The sequence below is a fragment of the Malaclemys terrapin genome, chromosome 11 (genome assembly GCF_027887155.1).
Source record: "Malaclemys terrapin pileata isolate rMalTer1 chromosome 11, rMalTer1.hap1, whole genome shotgun sequence".
NCBI lineage: Eukaryota > Metazoa > Chordata > Testudines > Emydidae > Malaclemys > Malaclemys terrapin.
The window spans coordinates 19,339,717-19,362,383 of NC_071515.1; the positions used below are offsets into that span (position 1 = coordinate 19,339,717).

Sequence of the window (22,667 nt, forward strand, 5' to 3'; positions counted from 1 at the left end):
TCTAGAGTCATGCATTAACCATATGAAACCTATTTACAGAACTCCCTGTAATCCAGGACACAAGAAACCACAAAGGTCTGCAATGAATTTCCAGCCATAAAAGATAATCCATAACTGTGCAATGCAAAGAAAAGTGTTGCTGTGATTTTCTGTACACACACAAAGTTTAAATATTCAGTCCTTGGTTTGTGCTTGCTGTTGCATTCTGCTGTCATTATAAGGGAATCTATGATTTGCAGCCACTACAAAGTGGAGCTGGTCGGAAAAATTTTGATGAAATACAGTTTTGTCTGAATTTGCTGATTTGGCAGCATGAAAACCTTTCCTGGAGATAGCCTGATTTTGCCAGTGTTCCAATGGAACACAGACAGATGAAAAACTGCCTGGTTTCAGGCCAGCTCACCCCCTCAGCAGCCTGCCTTGGTCTGCAGCAGTCCACATGGCCGGGGACCCCAGGGCTTTCAGGGGCAGCTCACCACTTGGACTATCCTGCAGCTGTGGCTCTATTTCCTTTGGCTGACAATTTCAAAATTGTGGGGGTTTGTTCCTAATCAGAACAAAACCAAATTCTGAAATATCAAAATCTTCTGCGAAATGGAAATTATTTTTTTCCATTTTTATAAAAATACCATCTTTTTATAACACACACACACTCTCTCTCCAAGGATCCTAGGGATAACTTGGTAATAATAAACAGTGCTGCATATAGCAGCTTTAAGACTTTTCACTGTAAATCTTTCTTCAGCTATTTCAGTGTTGTAGAAAGATATCTGCTGTATAAAGAGTCTGTTTTCTCTCAGTTAACTATGATTGTGCCTCCTTGAACAACCACATACACATCTGGAACGTAGGCAGATTGACACAAAGTATTTGGAAATCTTTCCTCCCTAGCTATGTATGCAAAGTGGATGCCATCATGAAATTCCCTAAATGAAGAACAAATTTAGATCACAAGTAGGTTATTTTAAGAAAGGGGAAAGAACAGGATTTAGAATGAAAAATATCTTGCAAGTTTAAATGTAAGGATGTGACCAGTGGCTCCTTAGTACATACTAGTAAAATATCTGAGGAACACGTCTGAGAATAGAATCGTTATCTTCAGTTTCCAAGGTGAATGCCAGCACCTTTGACTAAAGGAGTAACAACTAACTTGGGTTAGCAGAAGCCTTGATTGAAACCATTATGTTTCACTCACTCACTGTGGCTGATCATGCCTACGAGGACTTCCTTCATTATATACGAGTGTAAGAGATAAAAGGAATACAAATCTCTAGGATAGTCAGGTCAGAGTACATGCACAGTAGTGACACATTTTCCTCTATGAAGGCAGAAATTTCCAGACATGATAGATGTGTTAAGTTCTCTTTTCAGGAGAAAAAAAGTGCTGTTAGAGCTCTAGCTAACCTTTGTAGCAATTCTAAATTCACAGTACAAGTGTGGAATCTTATCTGGGAAAAAGTTGATCTCTTGCTTCTTGCTTTGACGTTACTAGGTGCTTTAAGTATCATGACAAAATTTCTAAGAGGACAGAATGGATGAAACAACACGGAAGGAACTAAAGAAAACCAGATCAGAACAAAATATGGCAACATTTGTTTTGTTTTTTAAATCCAAACAAGTTTATAACACAGAGCTACGTTGCTTCAGTGTAATCAAGTGCTTTAATGTGAAAAATCTTTCTTTATGAGATACAACAGAATACAGGAGAAGATTGCTTCTGAATGGCTACTCCAAAAAGTCTAATCAAAGACATTTGTCAGCCTTATCAAATGCAGATGCATGGACTTAGGGGCTGGAGAGCATCTCTTGTAAAGAAAAAGATTGGCAATAAAATTAGGGTGGATTCAAGTACCTTAAAACCTAATTCAGCTCCTCATCATACAAAATTCTAAATATACCTGAGTGCTCTTAAAGTCCAGACACAGAATAATGTTCAACACATGTCTGTCTCTGATGTACTTTTAACTTAAACCCAAGTTTTTAATAAACCAAACCAGACCACTGCTCTCTATTACAACAGCAATGAGTACACAGTATTGAGAAGAGAAAAAACATTTAGAACCTAAAGAGGATGCAGCTGTATTCCAACTACACAGAAACAACCAACTTTGAGAGCTGACTGCTGGTACCTTTAGAATACTAGTTTTGTGTAATTACTCAGTATGTTTAAAGGACTCAAAAGGCACCATGTTTAACTCTTTATGACGAAAAGCAGTCCTTTTACCTTTCCTTTTAAAAAGAAAAAAACCCTACATTTTTTTCCTGACTAAACCATATCGTAAGCAGCATTTAATTTTGAATTATTTGAAAAATGTAACGCATAGCAATTTGGTGCACTAAATTTATCCAAAATTCTCATTGGATAATTTAATCACATTTCTCCTTTTGTTTCTCTGAAAAAAAATGTTAAAAACAAAAGATCCTAAATTAAAATCAAAATATTCATTTATCACACTGTAATGCACTCCCCATCATTTGAAGGTATTTTGCAGCTGTTTTGTATATATAATTTAAGGGACAGTGTCCCAAGGTGAAGGTTTTATTTAGAGCAATTTTTCAAAACTTATGAGAAACATTTTTCTGAATGTTAAAATAAAATAAAAACTGTTTTTATAATTAGATCCAAACAGCCTTGCCGAGGCTTAGCTATTGTGGCATTGTGCTAAAGCATAAGGAATAGGAAGTGAAATTGACTCATCTATTCTCAATGTCCCAAATGAGTGAAATGGAAAAAATGAAACACATCATAGAAGGTACACAGCGGACAGAATTTTTAAAGTTCTTTCAGTGTTAATCAAAGGTATGGTTAAAAACCAAAATACACAGATTTATTTTTTAAAGTCTATTTTTTTAAACATCAATGCTACTTTTAAGAGATATGACAATAAAAATTGTTTAACATTCTCCATCTAATTTCTGAAATTTGCTTACTATAACAGGACCATGACCGTTTGGTTAACATAATCTATGACTCAGTATATAGCCAGGAATTTACGAGTTCTTAAATTGGTTGTGCTCTTAAGTTACTGCCTGAACTTTTGACAACTCACTTGACCTCTACTGGCCCTGCCTAACTTATTTATCAAATGGTGATAACAATGATTATTTACTGGCTGGGATCTTGTAGTGATTAATTTATGCTTGTAAAGTGCTATACAGTTGTAGTTTATTAATTATTATTATTATAACAAGACCAAGATGGACAGGATAAATCTTAGATCTGATCGAGAAAAATGCTGTATACAATTGACTTGAGAATTATTTGTTTTCTAGCCTGCTTTCAAATATCCACTAAGAGATCCATCTGCCCGGTCCACAATACCCAAGTTCTCTAAATGAATACTTGGAGAAGCAAATGAAACAATGTAAAATAGCAGAGCTAAAGAGATTACCAATTCTCTCTTATTTCCTGCTGATCATTTCTCTGCTGAAAAGTGCAGGCTTCATTATTAAAGATGGACAGAATACAAGTACAGTCAGTAGAGGCCAGTTGTTCTGGAAATAACTATCATTTGGTAAATGGCATAATAAACACTTTAGGATCCTTGATGCAATGGGTAATGAGCCAGTGCAGTCATAAGAGTACAATGTCAATGTTAAGATTATACTATGTCTCACATTTTATATCTTTACATATATATAGATAGATATCCATAGTTATATAATATTTCTGCTATTACACTTATGTTCCTCTTGATAGCAATTTTTTACTCTTTCCATGTATTCAACAAGTCACACTTAAAAATAACATCAACTAACATTTTAATTGTATTTTCCCCTAGTCCTCTTTCATTTTACCTCGTCTATCTATATAAATCGCATACCTTCGTTCATCAGTACAACTGACTGTACTATATTCTGAAGCATCAGAGACCCCAAAACTAAATGCAATTTCACAGCAAGTCATCAGAATGTATCTAGCTCATGCAGTGGAAGGCAATTTAAATCTCCAGTCTATTCTCCATGCCACCATGGAGAATAATGACAACCCATAACATATCCCATTCATACTACAGCTCAGGGGGTAATGAATTACATAGACAATTCGGCTAATCACTATTAAAAGATTACCCCAGTAAAAATGAAGGTTTTTGGAGGTAAATGATTATGTGTTGACATAATGTGAGCAATAAAGCTCACAGTATTATTGATATCCTGCTACATTCCATGGGTTAGTTTGTGGCTAAATTCTCAGATTAAATTACGTTTAAAGTTAGTTTGAATCACAATCCCATGTTATACTGTCTACTCCAAAAGCCACAAACATCCAATTTTTACATGACTCTCCAGACTTTCTTGCTCTTTTCTTTCTGAAAGCATTAGGCATTTATATCAGTATCCTAAAGGACAAAGATAGGATCTGCTTCAGAACCTATGATTTTAAGCATCGTTTCCCCAAAAAACGGTCTTCTGTTAAACCAGCGACAAACGTCCCCCTTATCAAAAGGACTGGGTCATGTTAAGAAAAAGAATATGGTGTCGGTTTTAAGAATGAATGGGACTGAGCCTGTTCCTTATGTGTTGTAAAAGAATACTCAAACACCAGGCTCGGAGCACATCATCATCTAATATAAACAGACTTGTCAATATGGACCATCTGCAACCTTAGCTCCATCTAAGTGTCTGCCTAAGGTCAGTTAGAGGATATTTAGAAGTTGGATTCATATGCTTTTCCCTGCCCCACATATATTTCTGCTGTTCAGTGACAGGGACGGCAAGAGGGCCTGTAGGAGGAAATTAGACTGTCAAAAAACATCAATAGTCATAGCAATTCTTCTGTAAATGATTTTTCAAAGGCTGTTTCACTTTGTGTCTAACTGAACAATAACAAGCATAACGCCCACTTTCATTTTAGAAACAAGCTGAGGAGGATATCTTGACACAAACCCATGAGTGATTAACACAAAGGAAAATCCCATATCGGGGATTCTGGGAGCTACAGTATAAAGAGAATGCTTTCCTGGACTAAGAGAAAAACATGCCAGAAAGTTAAAATTAAGAAAAAAAATAGTGTTAAATAATGAAGGGCAATCACAGTTTTAATGACCATTCTGTCCTTAATTTACCTCGAATTTTGTCTTCAATTATATTTATTTCACTTATTCATATGTATTATATTGGTGTTTTCTTGTAGACTTTTGTATTGACTAGCCATGGTTATGTTAAGAGGACTTTGCCATCCCTGCCCCTCTACCCCCCCAATGTATTATCTTAGAGTCCCTTATGTAAAGGGGCAAAGGCAGTGAAGTTGACTTACACCTTTTCTTTAGCTAAAGGTTTAGATATTTTTCACAGGCTAACATGGGCACTTTACATTGGCTAATGCAACCAACTGTAACCTTGTTTTCCCTTCATACAGTGAGGGATCAGTTGTGCAAATCCAATCTTGGGACTTGTGTCCATACCTGCATGGGATGGAGGCAGCAGAAAGAAAGCAGGTGCAAGGAGCTTTAATCCCCTTACACATGTGTGCAGGAACCAAGCCCAATGGCATTTGGTGCCCTAGAGAAGGGGAATGGCAGAGCTCTGTGTCCCCCCGCACCGCAGCAGAGCTCGTCCTATGCAGTGGGTTTGCTCAGGGGACCTTCTCCAAGTGACAGAAAGATGAGACTCGTTACTGGGAAGCCCCCAAATCATCATCCTTTTTTTTCCTTTTCGAGAGGAAGAAAAAAAAAGATCAAGATTACTCTCTTCCTGAACCCATCTTTTAATAAAGTGAGAGGAAGCAAAGAAGACAAATAGATGCATCGAGTTTCAAGTTTAGTAGTCTCTTTCCATATTCTGAGAACAGCTGTTAGTCACCATCCTTCGCTTTTCCTCTGTATCCTTTCCCTGCTCCCCCCACATCTTGCGCATATTTTATTATTTAAACTCTGGGTTCAACATTAAAACAGCTATTTTCCTAACATATTAATAATCCTGTGGTTTCCTAGCTAGTAAATTGTACTCTAAAAGTAACACAAGAGTAGAGCTGGATGGGAATTTTCAGGTGAAACGTTTTTCATGAGAAATGTTAAGTTGTCAAAACAGAAACTGTTTGAGGGAAAAAGTTTGGTTTCTAAGATGCTCCCAATTTGAATTCTTTTTTATTCCCCCCCATCCCCCAAAATTATTGAAATGCCCTGTTTGGACATTTTCAAAACAAAAAGTTTCATTTTCATTTCAAAACGCCTTTTTGATTTGAAATTTTAGTTAACTTACCCTAAAAAAAAGGGTACATTTTTTTAAAAGGTCAAAATGGAAACAAAACATTCTGAATTATCAAAAATAAAATTTCAATTTACCCAATCTGAATCTCCGCCCCTTCCCCCACCTCCCCAGTACTGGTTTGTGAAAACTTTTGAGATTGACTTTTTGTCCCATTTCAAGATGGGGAAATTTTTGAAATCTCAAACTCTTGCAGGGAGGGAAATGTTTCTTGCCCAGCTCTACAAAAGAGACATGTTACCTTCTTACATAACAGACTGCTTCCCTCAAATTCAGTTATATTAGTTTACATTAGAAATAACAAGTTTTTACTACTTTTTATTCTGTTAATCTAGCAGACCCAACACAGCTAAAAGAGGGAGAACAGGATTTTATTCCCATTTTGAATGATCAACAGAATTGTAAACTCCATTCCAATTAACAGGCTAAATTCTGCTCTGAATTATACCTGTGAAATGCCACTCAAGAGAATGGGATTGCACAGATTTAACAAAGGGAATAGCCACCTGGCCTCAAAAACTTTGTATTTGGGGATAATGACTGAGCAGGAAGAAATGTCTTGATTTTCCCATCCCAGGGAGAGTTTGCAGGGCTAGCAGTTAAAACTTACTTGTGAACTGAGAAAATCTGATATGGAGTTAATGAGTGAAACACAGAACTTGGCCATGCCACTTTTAGAGTCACTATTCAGGGAAGAAGTGCACTTAAAGAGTCCTCTATCTCAAGCTAAGCTCTTTCTAGGAAGTTTGGGAAAAGCTTCACTCTGAAGTCTCGGTAGAACTCAGAGTAAATTCCACTGTAACCTTTTAACCCAAAAGAAAATGCATTAGTCCTAAACAACAGTTTTATATTGGTTCAGTTGAATCACAAAGGCATAATCCATGGCAATTTTGGGGGCCTGATCCAATGCCCACTGAAGTGAACTGAGACACCCATTGACTTCAGTGAGCTTTGAATCTGGCTCTGGATGATTTTGACACTGCTTAAGGCAATGTCTTCTTAGTTTTATGGTTTCACACCAATATATATTAGCTTGACAAGTTTCCTAATTTCTTCTCTAATAAGATCAGAATGCTTCAGGTTGTCCTCTGCTTGATTAGGGGTATTATTTAGCATCCAGCTTCCCGATGGCTTCCTTTAGCACCTTTTGCTTCATTCTGACCATTTTACTCAGCTTCAGTTGACACTGCTGTTTTTTGAGTTCTGTAGTCAAGCTGAGTATGAGTACTTGTTCAGCGTATCCCTATTCTTTATTTTTTCCCTGAAGCAATTAACTTATTTTATTGTCAGTCCTATCACTGGTGATACTAATTTGTTCCTTGTTTCTGGGATTTTTCCATCAGCATCTAAGGGCACGTCTACACTTACCTCCGGGTTCGGCAGTAAGCAATTGATCTTCTGGGATTGATTTATCGAGTCTAGACGACGCGATAAATCGATCCCGGAAGTGCTCGCCGTCGACCCCGGTACTCCTGCTCTGCGAGAGGAGTACGCGGAGTCGACGGGGGAGCCTGCCTGCTGCGTGTGGATCTGCGGTATGTACCTTGTAGTTCGAACTAAGGTACTTGTAGCTGAAGTTGCGTATCTTCGTTCGAACTGGGGGGTTAGTGTGGACCAGCCCTAAGATTGCTAGCCTCGGTTCTAAAGAAGTCTAATATAAAACTGCACGTTGTCAGTAATTTTTGCCCAACTTCTTTGTTCTATATCTCAAAATTGCAAAAGTGTATTGACCTGAATCAAATTTTGCTGTTTCTTCAAAAGACCAACATGATTATTTAAAAACTGGATTTTATGACTGAATAGATACTGAACTGACACTGCCTTATTAAAGGTCTATAATGATCTTACTATTGCTCAGTTATGAGGATTGTCATTTGTGTTGATTCTATGTAACTTGTCTGCACCATTCAATACAATTGATCGTAAGAGGTTTATACAGTGTCATCTAAATTTGGTATCCAGTGGTTTTGCACTCTTATGGTTTGAGTCCTTCCTCACGTAATGTCTTTTTCTGTGTAGTCTATGGTAAAATTCTTCTTCTTATCTTGCGTTTTTAAATTTCCTGTGGATAGTCAGTGGGATTCTTTTCTGGGCCCACTGCTTTATTCTTAATAGTAATAGTCACTTGGTGTGGTTAATTAAATCTCATTGCTTCAATTATCTGTATGTAGATGATGTGTCAATTGACATTTCTTTCTAGGTGTTAGGTATCTGTCTGTTTCCTCCTGAGGATCTTTTTCTGAAGGCTTCTACCTTAGAATGTTTCTCTCTTTGGCTGATCTTTGCAACTGAGTGCATGAGCTTCTTATTTGAACAAGAATATGAGGTAACTGTAGCTATACAATAAGTTTTCGTTTTCTACTTTTGGTCTTTTTGCTTTGAGAAAAACACTTCCTTCCGATTAACTGGTTTGTAGACTGTGACATTTGGGAGTATTTTTTATACTCTGACTTTTTAAACTCAAATTTCAAGTAAATAATTGGAAACTTCAGATTGCATTTGCTAAATATTTCCCAAATTGGAGACTAGCTGATAGATTTTGTGACTAAGCTCGAGTGTTTCTCTGCTTTATCACAAGCAAGATCTTCTTGCTAAATGTCACAAACGTTCTCCTTTGGGATTATAAATCGGTAGAGCATTACACAGTCCATTTCATTTTCATTGTTCCCTCTTTCTTCTAAACTACTCATTTCAGGCACTGGTCATTTCTAGATTTTAAAGATTAAGGTTTAGAATTCTTTCTGATATTTAAGGCACAGATCTCTGCTACACCTTTACAAGGCTTGTTTTGTGTCTATATTCTGCCTCCCTTGCTTCATTAAGCTTAAAGCTTTGAACTGTTTAAGTAATTTTCCCATTAAGTTTTATGGAAACCTATGAATGAAACTGGTCTTAGCTGAAGCAGAGATGATGTAATGTTTGCCCCTTCTAGGCATGGACCCACCTTTATAGAAGTGAGTGATCCAGTCTAAATCTGATCTGCAAAAAGAAGATAGAAAACTCTTCACGATGAATTTTTTTGACTGTTTCCAAATGATGACAGCCCAAATTCACCAAGCTGTCCACCACCTGGAACAACTGCACTGTATTTTAATTCCTGTATGCTTGGATACGACTGTGATAAGTGCTCTGCAGATGTCAAAAACAAAACAAAACAAAAAGCAACACATGGCTGCCACAAAGAGCCTCACAGTGAGAGGACCATCATGAGTGATCTAATCTCTTCCCAATAACTTCTGACAGGTCATGTGGTCACCCAGGTGACTGATGAGATGACAATTTACAATAAATAAATATCTGAGAAGGACAATTAAGAGTCACTGTATTAACAGCTACAATATCCCCCAAGGCCACTAATATTAAGATCCATTAGCCATTTGATGTCTTCCCTTAGAGATGTCATCCACAAATTTGGGTCCATCAGCCTCTGTGGGCAGACTAATGAAACACTTCATAATGAGTTTTCTCCACAAGATTATTCTTGGTTTCTTTATTCCTTAATTTTCCCTCTCTGTAACAGGCATCCTTCCCACACCAAAAAACAAAAAACACTGACATCCCATGACTCAAATGTGTTATGCCTGCTTACAAACACTGATATGAAGGCTGGCCAATGGTTAGGGCACCTACTAGGACTTGGGAGATCCTGGTTCAATTCCCTGTTCTGCCAAAGACTTTGTGTGGGATCTTGGGCAAGTCCCTTAGCTTCTCTGTGCCTCAAGTTACATATCTGTAAAATGGAGCTAATAACATTTCCCTTTCTCACAAGGGTGCGGTGAGGATAGACACATGAATGGTTGTGAGGCATTTTGGGATCAACTGATGCAAAGCATTATATAAGAGTTAAGAGACAGAATAATAATACCTAATTTTTCCGAAAAAGATGTGTAGTGTTCTTCTGAAAACTAAATTAATAACATTTCAGGTGACTCATATCGATTCACAGGGTCTGTGTGTGAATATAGCTAGGAATTTAAAACAGTAATGTTATGGGCCTTCACTATATATTATACATTATATACATACACACATCTCAGAAGAGATGGTTAAATGCTCTAATTTTAGCTTTGCTGTAGACTTTTACTATGTGTGTACATACAGTGTTTTAATAAAAATCTAGACCAAAAAAAGATAATGTATTGATAGTAGAGTTGTATTTATTGCATGTTCCTTTGCTTGGTGTTGGACTGAGATATCTGTAAGTTAATTAACTTCAGAGGTAAGTCCTGAACTTTTAACTATTCAAACTTCAGTCCACGAAGATTTTATTTTTTACTTTTGGTAGTTTAAAAAAAAAAAACTTCCTCCAGTCAAAGATTAACTTGTCTGTGTACCCAACTGAAAATGGAGCAAGTGTGTGGACAGCAGTTTATAGTATGACATAAGATTTCCACAGTAGGCCCTAGTCTGTAGTGATTTTTTCCCCCACTATGACAGGATCATCCACTTACAATTTTTTTTAACTCCGCGCTAAACCCAGAAATGATTAAAACCCATTCACTCCAGTTTGAATACTTTCACAAGATAAGAGGAAGCCAGTATTTCAACTAAAATAAATGTGAAGGATTATACACACACACAGAAATATTTTTAGTGTATTTCAGACTGTCTAAAATGTGATGTGTTTCTAACTGGGATGATAGATCACATATTACATCATAGCACAGCTTCCTCTCTCTCCCTGCCAAAAATCCAGAAAGGTCTTTCTAGAACGTTGAAGTATGGGACTTTAGTAAGGACTAAAGCCAGTTATCCATTCAGAACTAGGAAGAGGCATGCCAGATGGGTTTTCACTACTCACTGGGTACAACATACATCACATGCAAATCAACAAATTAGGCAGTTTCACACAGAACCAGTCTGCAAGAATTACAAACATCATAATGGGGAGATTTCATAAAACGCCATCGGTGTTCATATTAAGGATGCCACAGATACAGTTTTATCTATTGTTTGAAGGATTTTAAACTGCTATTTTAAATTTAAATGAATTCAGCAAATATTTACTATACATGATGGAAGTGGTTAACACTAGTGGCTATAGGCAGACACAGAGTACCATGCTTGAAAATTTCTCCACGTAACTTTCCAAAGCATTTCAGTCTGGATCTACCATTGCAGTCCTGACCCTTTGTTAAGCAGGCTGAAGTGTTCCAGGTGAAGAGTGGCTTTATGAAGAGACAAATATCCAGTAGGAAGCAGAAAAAGACTAAACAGGTAGACATTAAGAAAAAATTGTGTCCAGAGGAGAAAGGCTAGTGAATTAATCTATTGCTCTTAACTTTTTTACGGGAAAGAAATAATTACTAATTTATTTTAGAGTAATTTAGGTCAAGCAGGTTACTTCCAGCCTCAAGGAAATATCACATTTCCTGGTCCTTTTATGGAGCATGAATTATTGCTTTACAGAAATGTAATGGGAAGTACCGTACTGCAAAATCTCCACCTTTTGTCACAAAGCTCTCACATTTAGATTGTTATTTTATAGTGTCAGTCACATTAAAAAAAAAATCAATCATGTTATCATGTATCTCTAACAAGACTAAATATATTTTAACCCAGTGAACTCTTTCAGTCACCTTTTGTTGGTTGTCAGGGAGGCTGAGCGGCACTTTAAGGGACACACCCTTCCACAACAAGAGAATAAAGGAAAGTGGATTTCTTTGAATAGTTTACTCATCAATCTAGTTTTTAATTCAATGCAGAACATTAGTATGTCACTTATATTAAACAACTCCAACAGCAAAAGCATCCAGGTTTCCAGACGATGAAAAACAAAACAAAAAAAACAACAAAACATGGTTGTGGAGCAGAAAGAATACAAAGAAGTACAGCTTGCCTTTTACCTTGTTATTTTCTTACCAGAAAAAAAAGTCTCTATATAACTCTACTGGCCATCTGTCACTGGAAAATAATTTTTACAACTCTATTTTCACTTTATTACCTATAAATCTGATAATCCGGGGTTAGTGCAAGGCCAGGTCTCCACTACCTTCAAATACAGAACAATAAAGGGCACAAGACTATGGTATATTACTTCAAACCTAACGCTGAAGTTAAATAGTGAAGAGCTACAGTACAGTCTCAGAACTTTGTATAACAGATACTATACATATACACAGACTACTATTCAACTTGTGAGTCAATTTTCAAGACTCAAAACACATTTTTTAAAGTTCCTAGACTACTGGCAATAGGCAGCAATATATATCTCACCACAAATTATACAGCATAGTCATCATTTACCTAGAATTCCACATAGCAATGGCTGCCAGATGTCCTCTGTGACCTTGCCTTAATTTCTCTGTGCCTTAGTTTCCTCATTATAGATAGGGAGTAGAGGGAGAGGAAGGGACCACAAATGGAGCCTTGCGAGATACCCAGAGAAAGGGGGGAAAGTGAAGAGGACAATTAAGAAACAAGACTTAGCTGGAACAATCAGAGGAATAGGAGAAGCTGAGCGAACAGACAGCAGAAGCTAATGAAGGTCAGAACTCAACATTCTAAAAGCTAAGAGTGCTAAAAGATTCTGACATGTCAAGGAGGATAACAGAACACAGGCCCAGAGACTGGCTAAGAAGAAGTCATTAGAGACTCTGGCAAGAACAGTTTTAGTGGAGTGTCGAGGGTTGAAGCTTGATTAGGTAAGGTCAAGAAATTGCAAGAAAGGAGATTCAGGTGATGATTGTAGACAGCATGTTCAAGGAGGTGGAGACAAAGAGGAGGAGAAAGATAGGGTAATGGCTTGAGGGTGGGTCATTTTTTAAGATAGGGGAGTTTAAAGCATGCTAATACTTGGGGAGAAAAGAACCTACTGAGAATGAGAAGTTGATGAGAGAATTGAGAGGGGAGGTGAGAGTAGATACCATGGAGGTAAAGAGTTGAAAGGCTGGAAGAAAGCAGGCAGAAAGTCTCAGTGACAGGAGAAGAGGAGGAGGGTATACTAGGGAGCTGGAGGAAAAAGGGCTGGGGGAAGTCATGCCAGATCATCTTATATTTTTAAGAAAGAAAACAATCTTAAGTACTTATATGACATCTATTAATGTAGTATCTGAGCATCTCACAATCTTTAATGTATTTATCCTCACAGCTACCTTGTGAGGTAGGGAAGTGATATTATCCCCACTGTACAAGTAGAGAACTGAGGCATCAAAATCAATGGGAGTTAGGTGTCTAAATACCTTTAAAAATCTGGTCCCACAGGACTTTCCCAAGGTGCCACAGACTAAGGAATTGAATCTAGAATTCTCAAGTCCCACACTAATACTGTATCCACTGGACTATTCTTCCTCTCTGGACTATCCTCCTCTAACATCCTGCACTGAGAAAAAGGAGCAGGAGTGTGGGGAAGAGTGGCTCAAAGGGGTCTGGTATTCTTAAGTGACTGTAACTCCACATGCTCTAAAATTATGATTACCCAGAAATCAGCTTTGCTCCCTTTTACATGTCAGCAAAACAAAAGGTCAGCCTGCTAAAAAAATACTGGCAAGGCCTGACTTTCGTCTAGTAACAGTAAGACATATTTTTTAAAGCAATAGTTAAATAAATGGCTGCATGTCTTTAATCATTGCGATTTAAAATGTCAATTGGATTTGAGATGCCATGTGCATTTAATCAATGTCTCTGTATTATAAAATAAATATTACTTTAGTTTGACTGCTTTGTCTGGCATAAATCATAATTCAGTGAGATAAGTACATTTCACTTTCTGTACAGATGGCTGTTAATGGCAATACCTGTTAAACTGGCACCTGCCAAAACTTTGTAGTTAAGGAATCTGTTAGTATTCCTATTATATGTCCCTATTTCTATAAATTTGCTGTTAAGTATTTTTTCTTTATTTATGTAGCAAGAATTATTGAAGTACACGAGCCAAAGAAAAAATACTGTTCTTTAAAGGTAGAATTAATGTCTGGTACTTGCACTGTATTTATTTCTTGTTGATAAAGGTTGTTAAAATGAGTAATGGAAAAGTCTATTGAATGAAGAATAAACACAACACTAAAGTGTACCCACTGAGGAAACACTTCAAGGACTCATCTTGCAGTTTGTGTTAGGCCACTTCCGCAGAGGAGTACTCTGGGAGACAAGTAAATTGGAGTCTGAGGTCTGGTCTATATAGTGGGTTTATATGTTGCAAACCAGGGTGTGAATGTGCAGCATGCTAGCCTGCCGTGCATTAACACAGTGGTCTCCAAACTGTGAGGCATGCCCAATTAGGGAAACGTGGAGGAATTTTTGCATGGGGGCATGAGGTGGGACCTGGGCCAGCCCCCACGGGGAGTGGGGAGGGAGTGCCACCCACTGCTCTGCCCCCAGCCCGGCTCTGTCCTCAGCCACAACTCCACTCCGCCCCCAGCCCAGCTCCACTCTGCCCCCATCCACAGCTCCACTCTCCCCCTGTTCCGCCTCCAGCCCAGCTCTGCCCTCATTCCCTCTCCACCCCCCAGGCCAGCTCCATCTCTAGCCCCACCTCCTCCCCTATCCCCAGTTTAGCCACCAACTCCATCTTCAGCCCAAGCTTCTCCGCTGAGCCAACTGTGCCGTAATGTAGGGGGGACGCAGACAGATTCTATTACTGTTAAGGGGGCGGGCATGACAGGAAAAGTTTGGGCACCACTGCATTAACACATCGCGTGGACCTTGCTACTGCACACTAAGTTCCATAGTGAATTCAGTAGCAGGAGCAACACGGCGAGTTAGTGCACAACAAGCTAGTGCCCTGTAGATTGAGTCATGCACTAATTCAAACACAGAAGCCCAGAAAAGCCTGTGAGAAGCTTGTCATCCCCAGGAAAGTCCTGCTTATTAAATTAGAACTCATATTTTAAGCAGCATTGGAGTTCCCATTTGTTTTAACAAGCACTACATACACAGACATGAAAATTAAGTGTGTGTGTGTATATTTAAGTAAATGAGTATGCAAATTGTCCTTTAAAGATACAGCTCTCAATTGTATTCATTTAATTACATATTAAATAATGGTATTTTAACTTGAAGTAGAGATGCAGCTATTTTATAAAAGTATACTTTGCTTCTCAAAATACAAGTTTGTGATTTCTAGTCTTTAAAAGTAATCAAGCTGGACTTTGTGCTCTGATCTGTTAAGCAAATATCTCATTATCCATGTGAAGGAATGAGAATAAGGGGTCTATTCTTCTTCAATGCACTTGTACAAGTCTCATTAACATTAATGAGATTTATGCATGCATATTAAGAGGAGAACAGACCCCTAATTAAACAAATAAGTCTTTAGTAGGCAGTCTGCATGATCATTTTTAGTACAGAAAAATCCTCTTGTCTCTGCTTTGGACAAACTATAAACATAACTAAGTAGTCATCAATACTATGGAGGAGGAGGAAGAACGTGTCATACATCATTCAGTTTAAAAAAAAAATGATTTGACAAACCACCAATACATTTTTAAATTCATTAGCTGCAACCTCCCCCCCCTTCTGTACACACTAAAATAAACAGTTTTATTTTACTGAGATATTTGTACAGTAGATGTGCTTAACAGATGAAAGGAAATTAAAGTCTCATAATAGCTTAACAGCTTCCCAGAACACTGGCCACCTCAACTGGTCCTCTCCACCAAATACAAAAGGACAATCTGTCTCAGATTTCTCTGTTAGTTGAGATACAAATGACTCTAAAATCACCTTAAATTAATCTGATTATAATTTAATCTAGTTGTCTCTTTTTTGTTTACCCATGTCTACCTATTTATTTCCATCACTCTCTCTATACATATTAAATTTCTCTCCAGGCAGCAGATAGCTATTATTTGCCCAATCTGTCTACGTTATATTGCTAACTTTTCTCACAAACGCTTAATTTTGCAGAGCAACACAGGCTAGAAAAAAATGATACTAGAAGGTATCACACCACTACACTTAATGGAAGTCAATACCTGAATATTATGCTATCTACTCTGCAATACCATTACAGGATCAACACCGCCAGTCATAAAAAGTATCATTCTGAGTACAAGGCCTGTAATGGTAATAACAGGGGGTGGGAATAGAGGGAACGAGGGTCATTTCTCTCTTCCAACTAAAATGAAAAATTAAAATCACTAGGGCACTTAGCTCAAAGGAAAATTGGCAAATTAAGAGTACAAAAAATAAAATATTCATGGCTCATATTGTGAAAAGGAAAGTAAATAATTTAAGATGAATTGTTATGTGAGGAAAAGTAGCATTTCCAAAGAGGAAAAAAGTGACTGTAACTAATATTCTCTTCTCTATTTCTTGAACCACTTATGTGAACGGCAGTGGCCATTGACATGCAAATCTAGTGTTTTTTTTTACTGATACCAATCCAGTAAAGCTAATTGTACAAATGGAGTTATGTTACATTAAGACAAGAGTTCTTCTTTTCAGTGGGCTTCTGAACCCAAACTGAAGAAAGAATGAGAAGCTTCTTCCCTGTGCGCACCAGTTTGGCTGTCCTTTTGCCTCTGAATCATCAAGTACACAGTTGGTCTGGTACTACAGCAAAACATCATGACTGCAGCCTGTTGGCCTCTGCCTGCAGGGAACTAGCTATTAAAATTTCACTGGCATGGCTGCAGTCCATTAGCTAACTTACCTTCTTACCCATAAAGCTGAATGGCTATCCAGAAATTTTACAACCCTATCTGGAAAAGGTAATAACAGGGCCATAGACATGTTACATTTATTATACACTAGGCCCGTAGCAGCTGTGGTGGGATCAGGGACAGAGTAGGACAGATGTCACATTCCCTTGGTGATTTAAAGGTTCAGTCTTTAACTTAATTTGAAACCTGAGTTAAAGCCCAGCTTTGTGGGGAAAGTATATAATGACAGGCAGGACAATTAAATAACTATAGACCACAAATTAAGAATCTAGAGTCCCTCACCTAGCAAACTCTGGAAAAAGATATTTTCCTCAGATTAACCTCTTGGTTAGATCTGTCCAGAGCTCCCAATGCTAAGTGCTAATGCATTTTACATTAGTGTTCAACATCAGGAAATTCCAATGCCCTGCACCAAGGGGTTAATTAACCCTTCAAAATAGCCAAAAGAGTAATTTAGAAAGGGCTTAGATGCAATTCTGAAACAATGAATGACACAATGGCCTTATTTAAAGCATAAAGTATGTCATTACAGCACACAGTTTCTCATGCAAATGAAGAATCCTTCAAGATGAAGAGAGTTGACTTGAGGAAGAGCACGCCTCCCCAAACCTTGCCATGGCCTGAAACAATGATTAGTGCAGGAAGAAAGGGCTGAACTGAGAACTTAATGGGATACTGTCTAGTCTCACTGCTGTTTCGGGTTTCTATGAAATACATAAAAGTTTAGAGTGTAACTGAATGAGAATATTTTGATATATTCAAAAAGAGTAATTGCTTGGTGCTAGACATTGGCTTTTCCTGACATTATGGCATAAATTCAATCACAGCTCCATTAATGACAATATTTAATATACAGTAATTATTACCTGATATACAACATCAAATAACTTTAATTATGTTGTCTTGTGTTGGGTCACTTTATAAGTCATTATGAGCCAATGTAACAGGGTACGGTAAAATACATAATGACGCTATGTGAGCTAATGCTAAATGCAAACATCTTACTCAAGTAGATGTCTGTTATTCTTTGGATAGTTCATATATGGGCCAATATTGAGGGAGGTCATAAATACATCACTACTCACAATACCTAGCCCTTACTACCAAGAAGTAGAACATCAAACATCGTACAATGAAGTGTCCTGCAACTAAACACTATCAAACACTATTATGGATTTTAAAAAACTGTCAAGTTGAGAACCAGCTTCAGCTATGTTTAAAAATCTCACACCTGGCCAAAAGGGGTAAACCCAGAAAATGTGGAAGCTGACAGTCCATGTTTAACTGTTTAAAATATAACACTGAGTTTTTAAACAGTGATTAGAACAATACAAGCATTCGTGCTTGATGGTCTCTCTGAATCATATCCACCTAAATAAAACTTCAATCCATGAGAAATTTAGCAGGAAAGCAATTATTTTTTTAATTAAAAAAAAAAAATTCACAATCCACAAGTAAATAGCAGCTGAGCAACAGATGAGGAACTAAGTGAAATCTGTTAGCAACTGGTAACAGCTTTGATATTTTCTGTTGTTAAAAGGGGGGGAGGGGAGGGGAAAGTGTTCAGCAGCGATTCCAATATGTTCAGAAATCTCATCTGAGAAAGGCTATAGCAGCAGTTACTTTTTTCGTACTAAAGACAAAGGTTAGGGGTGGTTTTAATACATTAAACTGCATTGGTGTTGACAAGCGAAACAAGCAAGCTCACATAGACATATTACAGATATGAAAAATGTGCAATCGCTATATACTGCATAGTAAGTATGCATGTAGTGCATAAAAATATCCACCACAGTCTAGTGCAGGGGTGGGCAAACTACGGCCCGCGGGCCACATCCGGCCGGCGAGACGGTCCTACCCGGCCCCTGAGCTCCCAGCGGGGGAGGCTAGTCCCTGGCCCCTCCCCTGCTGCCCCTCCTCCCCCGCAGCCGCGCTGCCGCATGGGGAGCGCTCTGGCCTGTCGCTCCTGTCAGGCTGCACAGCTTGCGCCCGCCTACCTCCCAGGCTTTCTAATAAGCCAGTCCTGCCATTCTGAGAGGCATGGTAAGGGGGCAGGGAGCAGTGGGGTGGGATAAGGGGTCCTGGGGGGGGGGGGCGGGGAGTCCCGGCGGGCGGTCAGGTGACAGGGTGCAGTTGGATGGGTTGGAGGTTCTGGGGGGGGGGCAGTCAGGGGACGGAGAACAGGGGGGTTGGATAGGCGTGGGACTCCTGGGGGGGAGGCCTGTCAGGGGGCGGGGGTGTGGATAGGGGTCAGGGCAGTCAGGGAACAGGGGGGAGGGGTTAGATAGGGGGCGGTCCTGGGAGGAGGTGGTCAGGGGACAAGGAGCACAGGGGTTGGATGGGGAGGGTTCCGGGGGGCGGATAGGGTTGGGGTCCTGGGAAGGGATGGTTGGATGGGTTGGAGGCTCTGAGGGGGGCAGTCAGGGGGCGGGAAGTGGGAGGAGGCGGAGGCCAGTCTGTTTGGGGAGGCACAGCCTTCCTTACCCGGCCCTCCATACTGTTTCACAACCCCGATGTAGTCCTTGGGCCAAAAGTTGGCCCACTCCGGCCTAGTGTAACTTTCCTAGTAGGTAATGGATTAATTTGTGCCTTGAACAGCTCGTCATTATCTCTCTCTTTACAGTCTAGCTTCCTCCTATTCCACTGAAATGACCTGTGTCATGGTTAACAATGATCTCTTCCTGATCAAATCTCAAGGCTGCTTCTCCATTGTTATCTTCCTAGATCTGGGACCGTCAACATGGCAGAACCACCCTTCTTAAAACCTCTTCCTTGCTTGGTTTCAACAATTCTGCTTTGCCAGTTCTCCTACTACTTCTTCTAGCTGCTGCTTCAGTGTCTCCTCTGTTGGCACTTCCTCCCTTCCTCTATCAGTCTATCACAGGGTTACGTCCTTTGCCCTCATTCTCCTCTCACTCTACACTTTTTCGGGGCAGCCTTGTAACTAGAACTACCATCTCTATAACGCAGACTCCCAGGTTTCTTTCTCCATCCAAACTTTCTCTTCCTTGTTTGCACTCGTATTTCTGATAACTCCTATGACATTTCCTTCTGCCAGCTGGAATTCAACATGTCAAAAACCGAACTCGACTTTCTTTATTAAAAAAAAAAAAAAAAACTTCCCACCACTTCTTTCGCTATAAATATTAACTATTATCCGCCATCCTCCATGTAGCACTCACCACCTTTGTGTCATCTTCATCTTCTCTCTCTACCCTACAGATGTTCTACCACTAAATCATGCCAGTTTCACTTCTGTAACATCTTAAAAATCTGCCTTTCTTTACATTCCTGCTGCTAAAATCCTTGATCATCCTGAACCTTTATTACTTCAATCCCCTTCTTTCTGACCCTTCTGACACTCTCCTCACTCTAATCAATCCAAAACTTTGCTGTGAATATCACCTCTGATACCTAATGCTATCACAAAATCAGTCTCCTTCTAAAATTCTTTCACTTGTGCCCCAAAGCTCCTTGTTCATGCTTTTAAGGCCATCCACAATTGCCTCCCCCCCCCCAATACCTGTCTGCATTTGCCCCTCCCCCATTTAGGTTTGATTTGAGAGTCAATAAGACGTGTTCTGAGTCACTTAGGTGCTTTGCTAAATCCTACTCTTATTTCCTCAAATGCCCTCGTTGCTCAGCCCAAATTGCTCATCTCCATTCCTTGTTTCATGCTCCCCTCTATGACTGGGACATCCTTCCTGACCCCACCCATCATGCCTCCACCTGTTCCTCCTCCAAGTCCCTTCTCAAAATCCACTCTTCAAGAAAGCTTTTAAGTGATAGCCCCCTAACATTAAAAGAGATATAAATTATAATCATGTTTTAAAAATACAAACAAATGAAAAACAAAAAGAAAACCCTTAGTTACTCTTTAGAAGATCTACAAACTTCCCAAGTGAGTACACAATTATATTGTCCTTGCCTACAAACTTCCCTCCTTCTGTTCCATCTAATCTTGTCACCTCCATTTTCCATGTGTCTTAATTTAGACTGTAAACAATTTGAGGCAGGAATTCCATCTTTGTCCTGTCCCTTTGTCATGCTTGATGGATATATAATAAACAGTAATAATGAAAAATATCAGTTGATAAGACTCCCTATCAAAATTAAATCTAACTGTGGGAAAAGTTCAGATGAATAATATATGCATGTAGTCAAAATATGAAACATGTAGACTTCATGTTGTTATCTCTCTCTAGAAAAACAGTATTACTTTTGCTTGAAGTGAAGTTATACTCTAAAAAGTGAATCAGTAGTACTGGAGTCCTTTGGTTCCATGTTTCTTGTTTATCAATAACACTGCCAACCGAACAAACTCGATCTTGGATCTGAAATCAAGCATACATCTTCACCAGTAATAAAGATTTTGAATGTGGATCTTAGTCAACAGATCTGTTGGTGATGCATGAGCCAGAATAATTACATTTTTGCCAAATTAGCGTGCAATCCAGTTTCCATTCTCACAGCTTTATTAGCTCTCCAGGGTTAACGGGAGCACAAAAGCAGATATGAGACTAAAGATACACAAAGAGAAGAGCTGTTGAAGAACTCACTATTATAATTAATTAAAAAAAACCTGACATTCATTTTAAGACAGATTTCTTTAAACTCTATGAACACAAATGTGTGTGCAAATTGCACACTTAGTTAGCATGTATAATTATTCAAATAGTATGCATATCTGTGCATTTATGGACAACTATCGTATTCTCATTAATCCTTGTGGTAACTGTATGTGCAAATTAAGTATACATTTGTGCACATATAGTTTGGACAATCATACCCTGGCAGTCCATAAACACGTGGAAAATTTCTAAATGGTGTGCACAAATTTAATAGGGTTGTATTGACATTATGTGGAAGAAAAACAGTGAAGTCCTTGCACATAACACTTTGGAAACAAACTCCATATGCGGTGTATCAAGGACATCAAGAGGAAACAAGCCTAGTTTGTATGTTCCAACCTCTATATTTTGAAAAGCATGATCTGTGGGGCATCTTTGTAGTAGAATTTCTGAAGTTACAGCAAAACACTTCTTCCATTTAAACTATGCACCAAGGTTTTGTTCCATACTAGGTTGGCCTACAGGCCAGAATATACCAGTAGTGTCCAAAAGTTTAATGTAATACCTGGAAATAGCAAACATTCCCCCCAAATGCATTTTTCCCTTATATTTTCTTTATGCTCAAGCCTCATACAGTTTTCCTACCAAATGCACATGAATTCCAAGGGCACAAAAAGTTTTGCCAGCTAAACAATAGCTAATGGTTTGGTATAAAAATCGATAGTGCTTTCTTTTTAACTGACAAACATTTTTGTCTGCTTGTTGAGATCATCAGTGATTTCACAGAATATTTTCATGAGCTTCTTCAGGAAAATATGTATGCGTGTGTGTGTGCGCGCGTGTGCGTGCATATGTTTTAAGCACAAGAACCATACCTCAACATGGCACCAAAACCCTTCTTCTTCGTTTTCTTCTCTGGATCTTCATTTTCTTCCTTCCTTTTCTTCTCTTTGACTTTAGCTTTGCTCTTTCCTTTTTTCTTCTCCTTCTCTTTATTTTTTTTGTCTTTCTTTGCCTTGGTTTCTACATCTTCTAGTTCAGGATTCCCTTGCGGGGCTGATTCAAAGTTCTGAGTTTCTTGAGCAGAGAGAGAGCTCTTATCAGACAGACCATCTGCAGAGACAGAAAGAGAATCAGTAAATATGGTTATGGGCCATTTCTGATCAGGAAAATGCAAACGAGCAATATGGAATCAGTGTAGAATAAAGTGCTGCAATAGTTCACAATGCATGTTCATTTAATCGTATCATTTAAAAAAGCAGACTAAACATATATCTAGTTAATT

The 22,667-nt window shown here is 38.6% G+C and overlaps 1 protein-coding gene across 1 annotated transcript in view; it reads right to left on the minus strand.

Annotated features, from left to right (window-relative positions):
• PARD3B (par-3 family cell polarity regulator beta) overlaps positions 1–22,667 on the minus strand; it is a 658,517-nt gene that overhangs the window by 164,739 nt on the left and 471,111 nt on the right. The window contains exon 18 of the mRNA XM_054043471.1: positions 22,258–22,495. Coding sequence (XP_053899446.1) covers positions 22,258–22,495 — 238 coding nt within the window. The remainder of the gene's footprint in view (positions 1–22,257; positions 22,496–22,667) is intronic.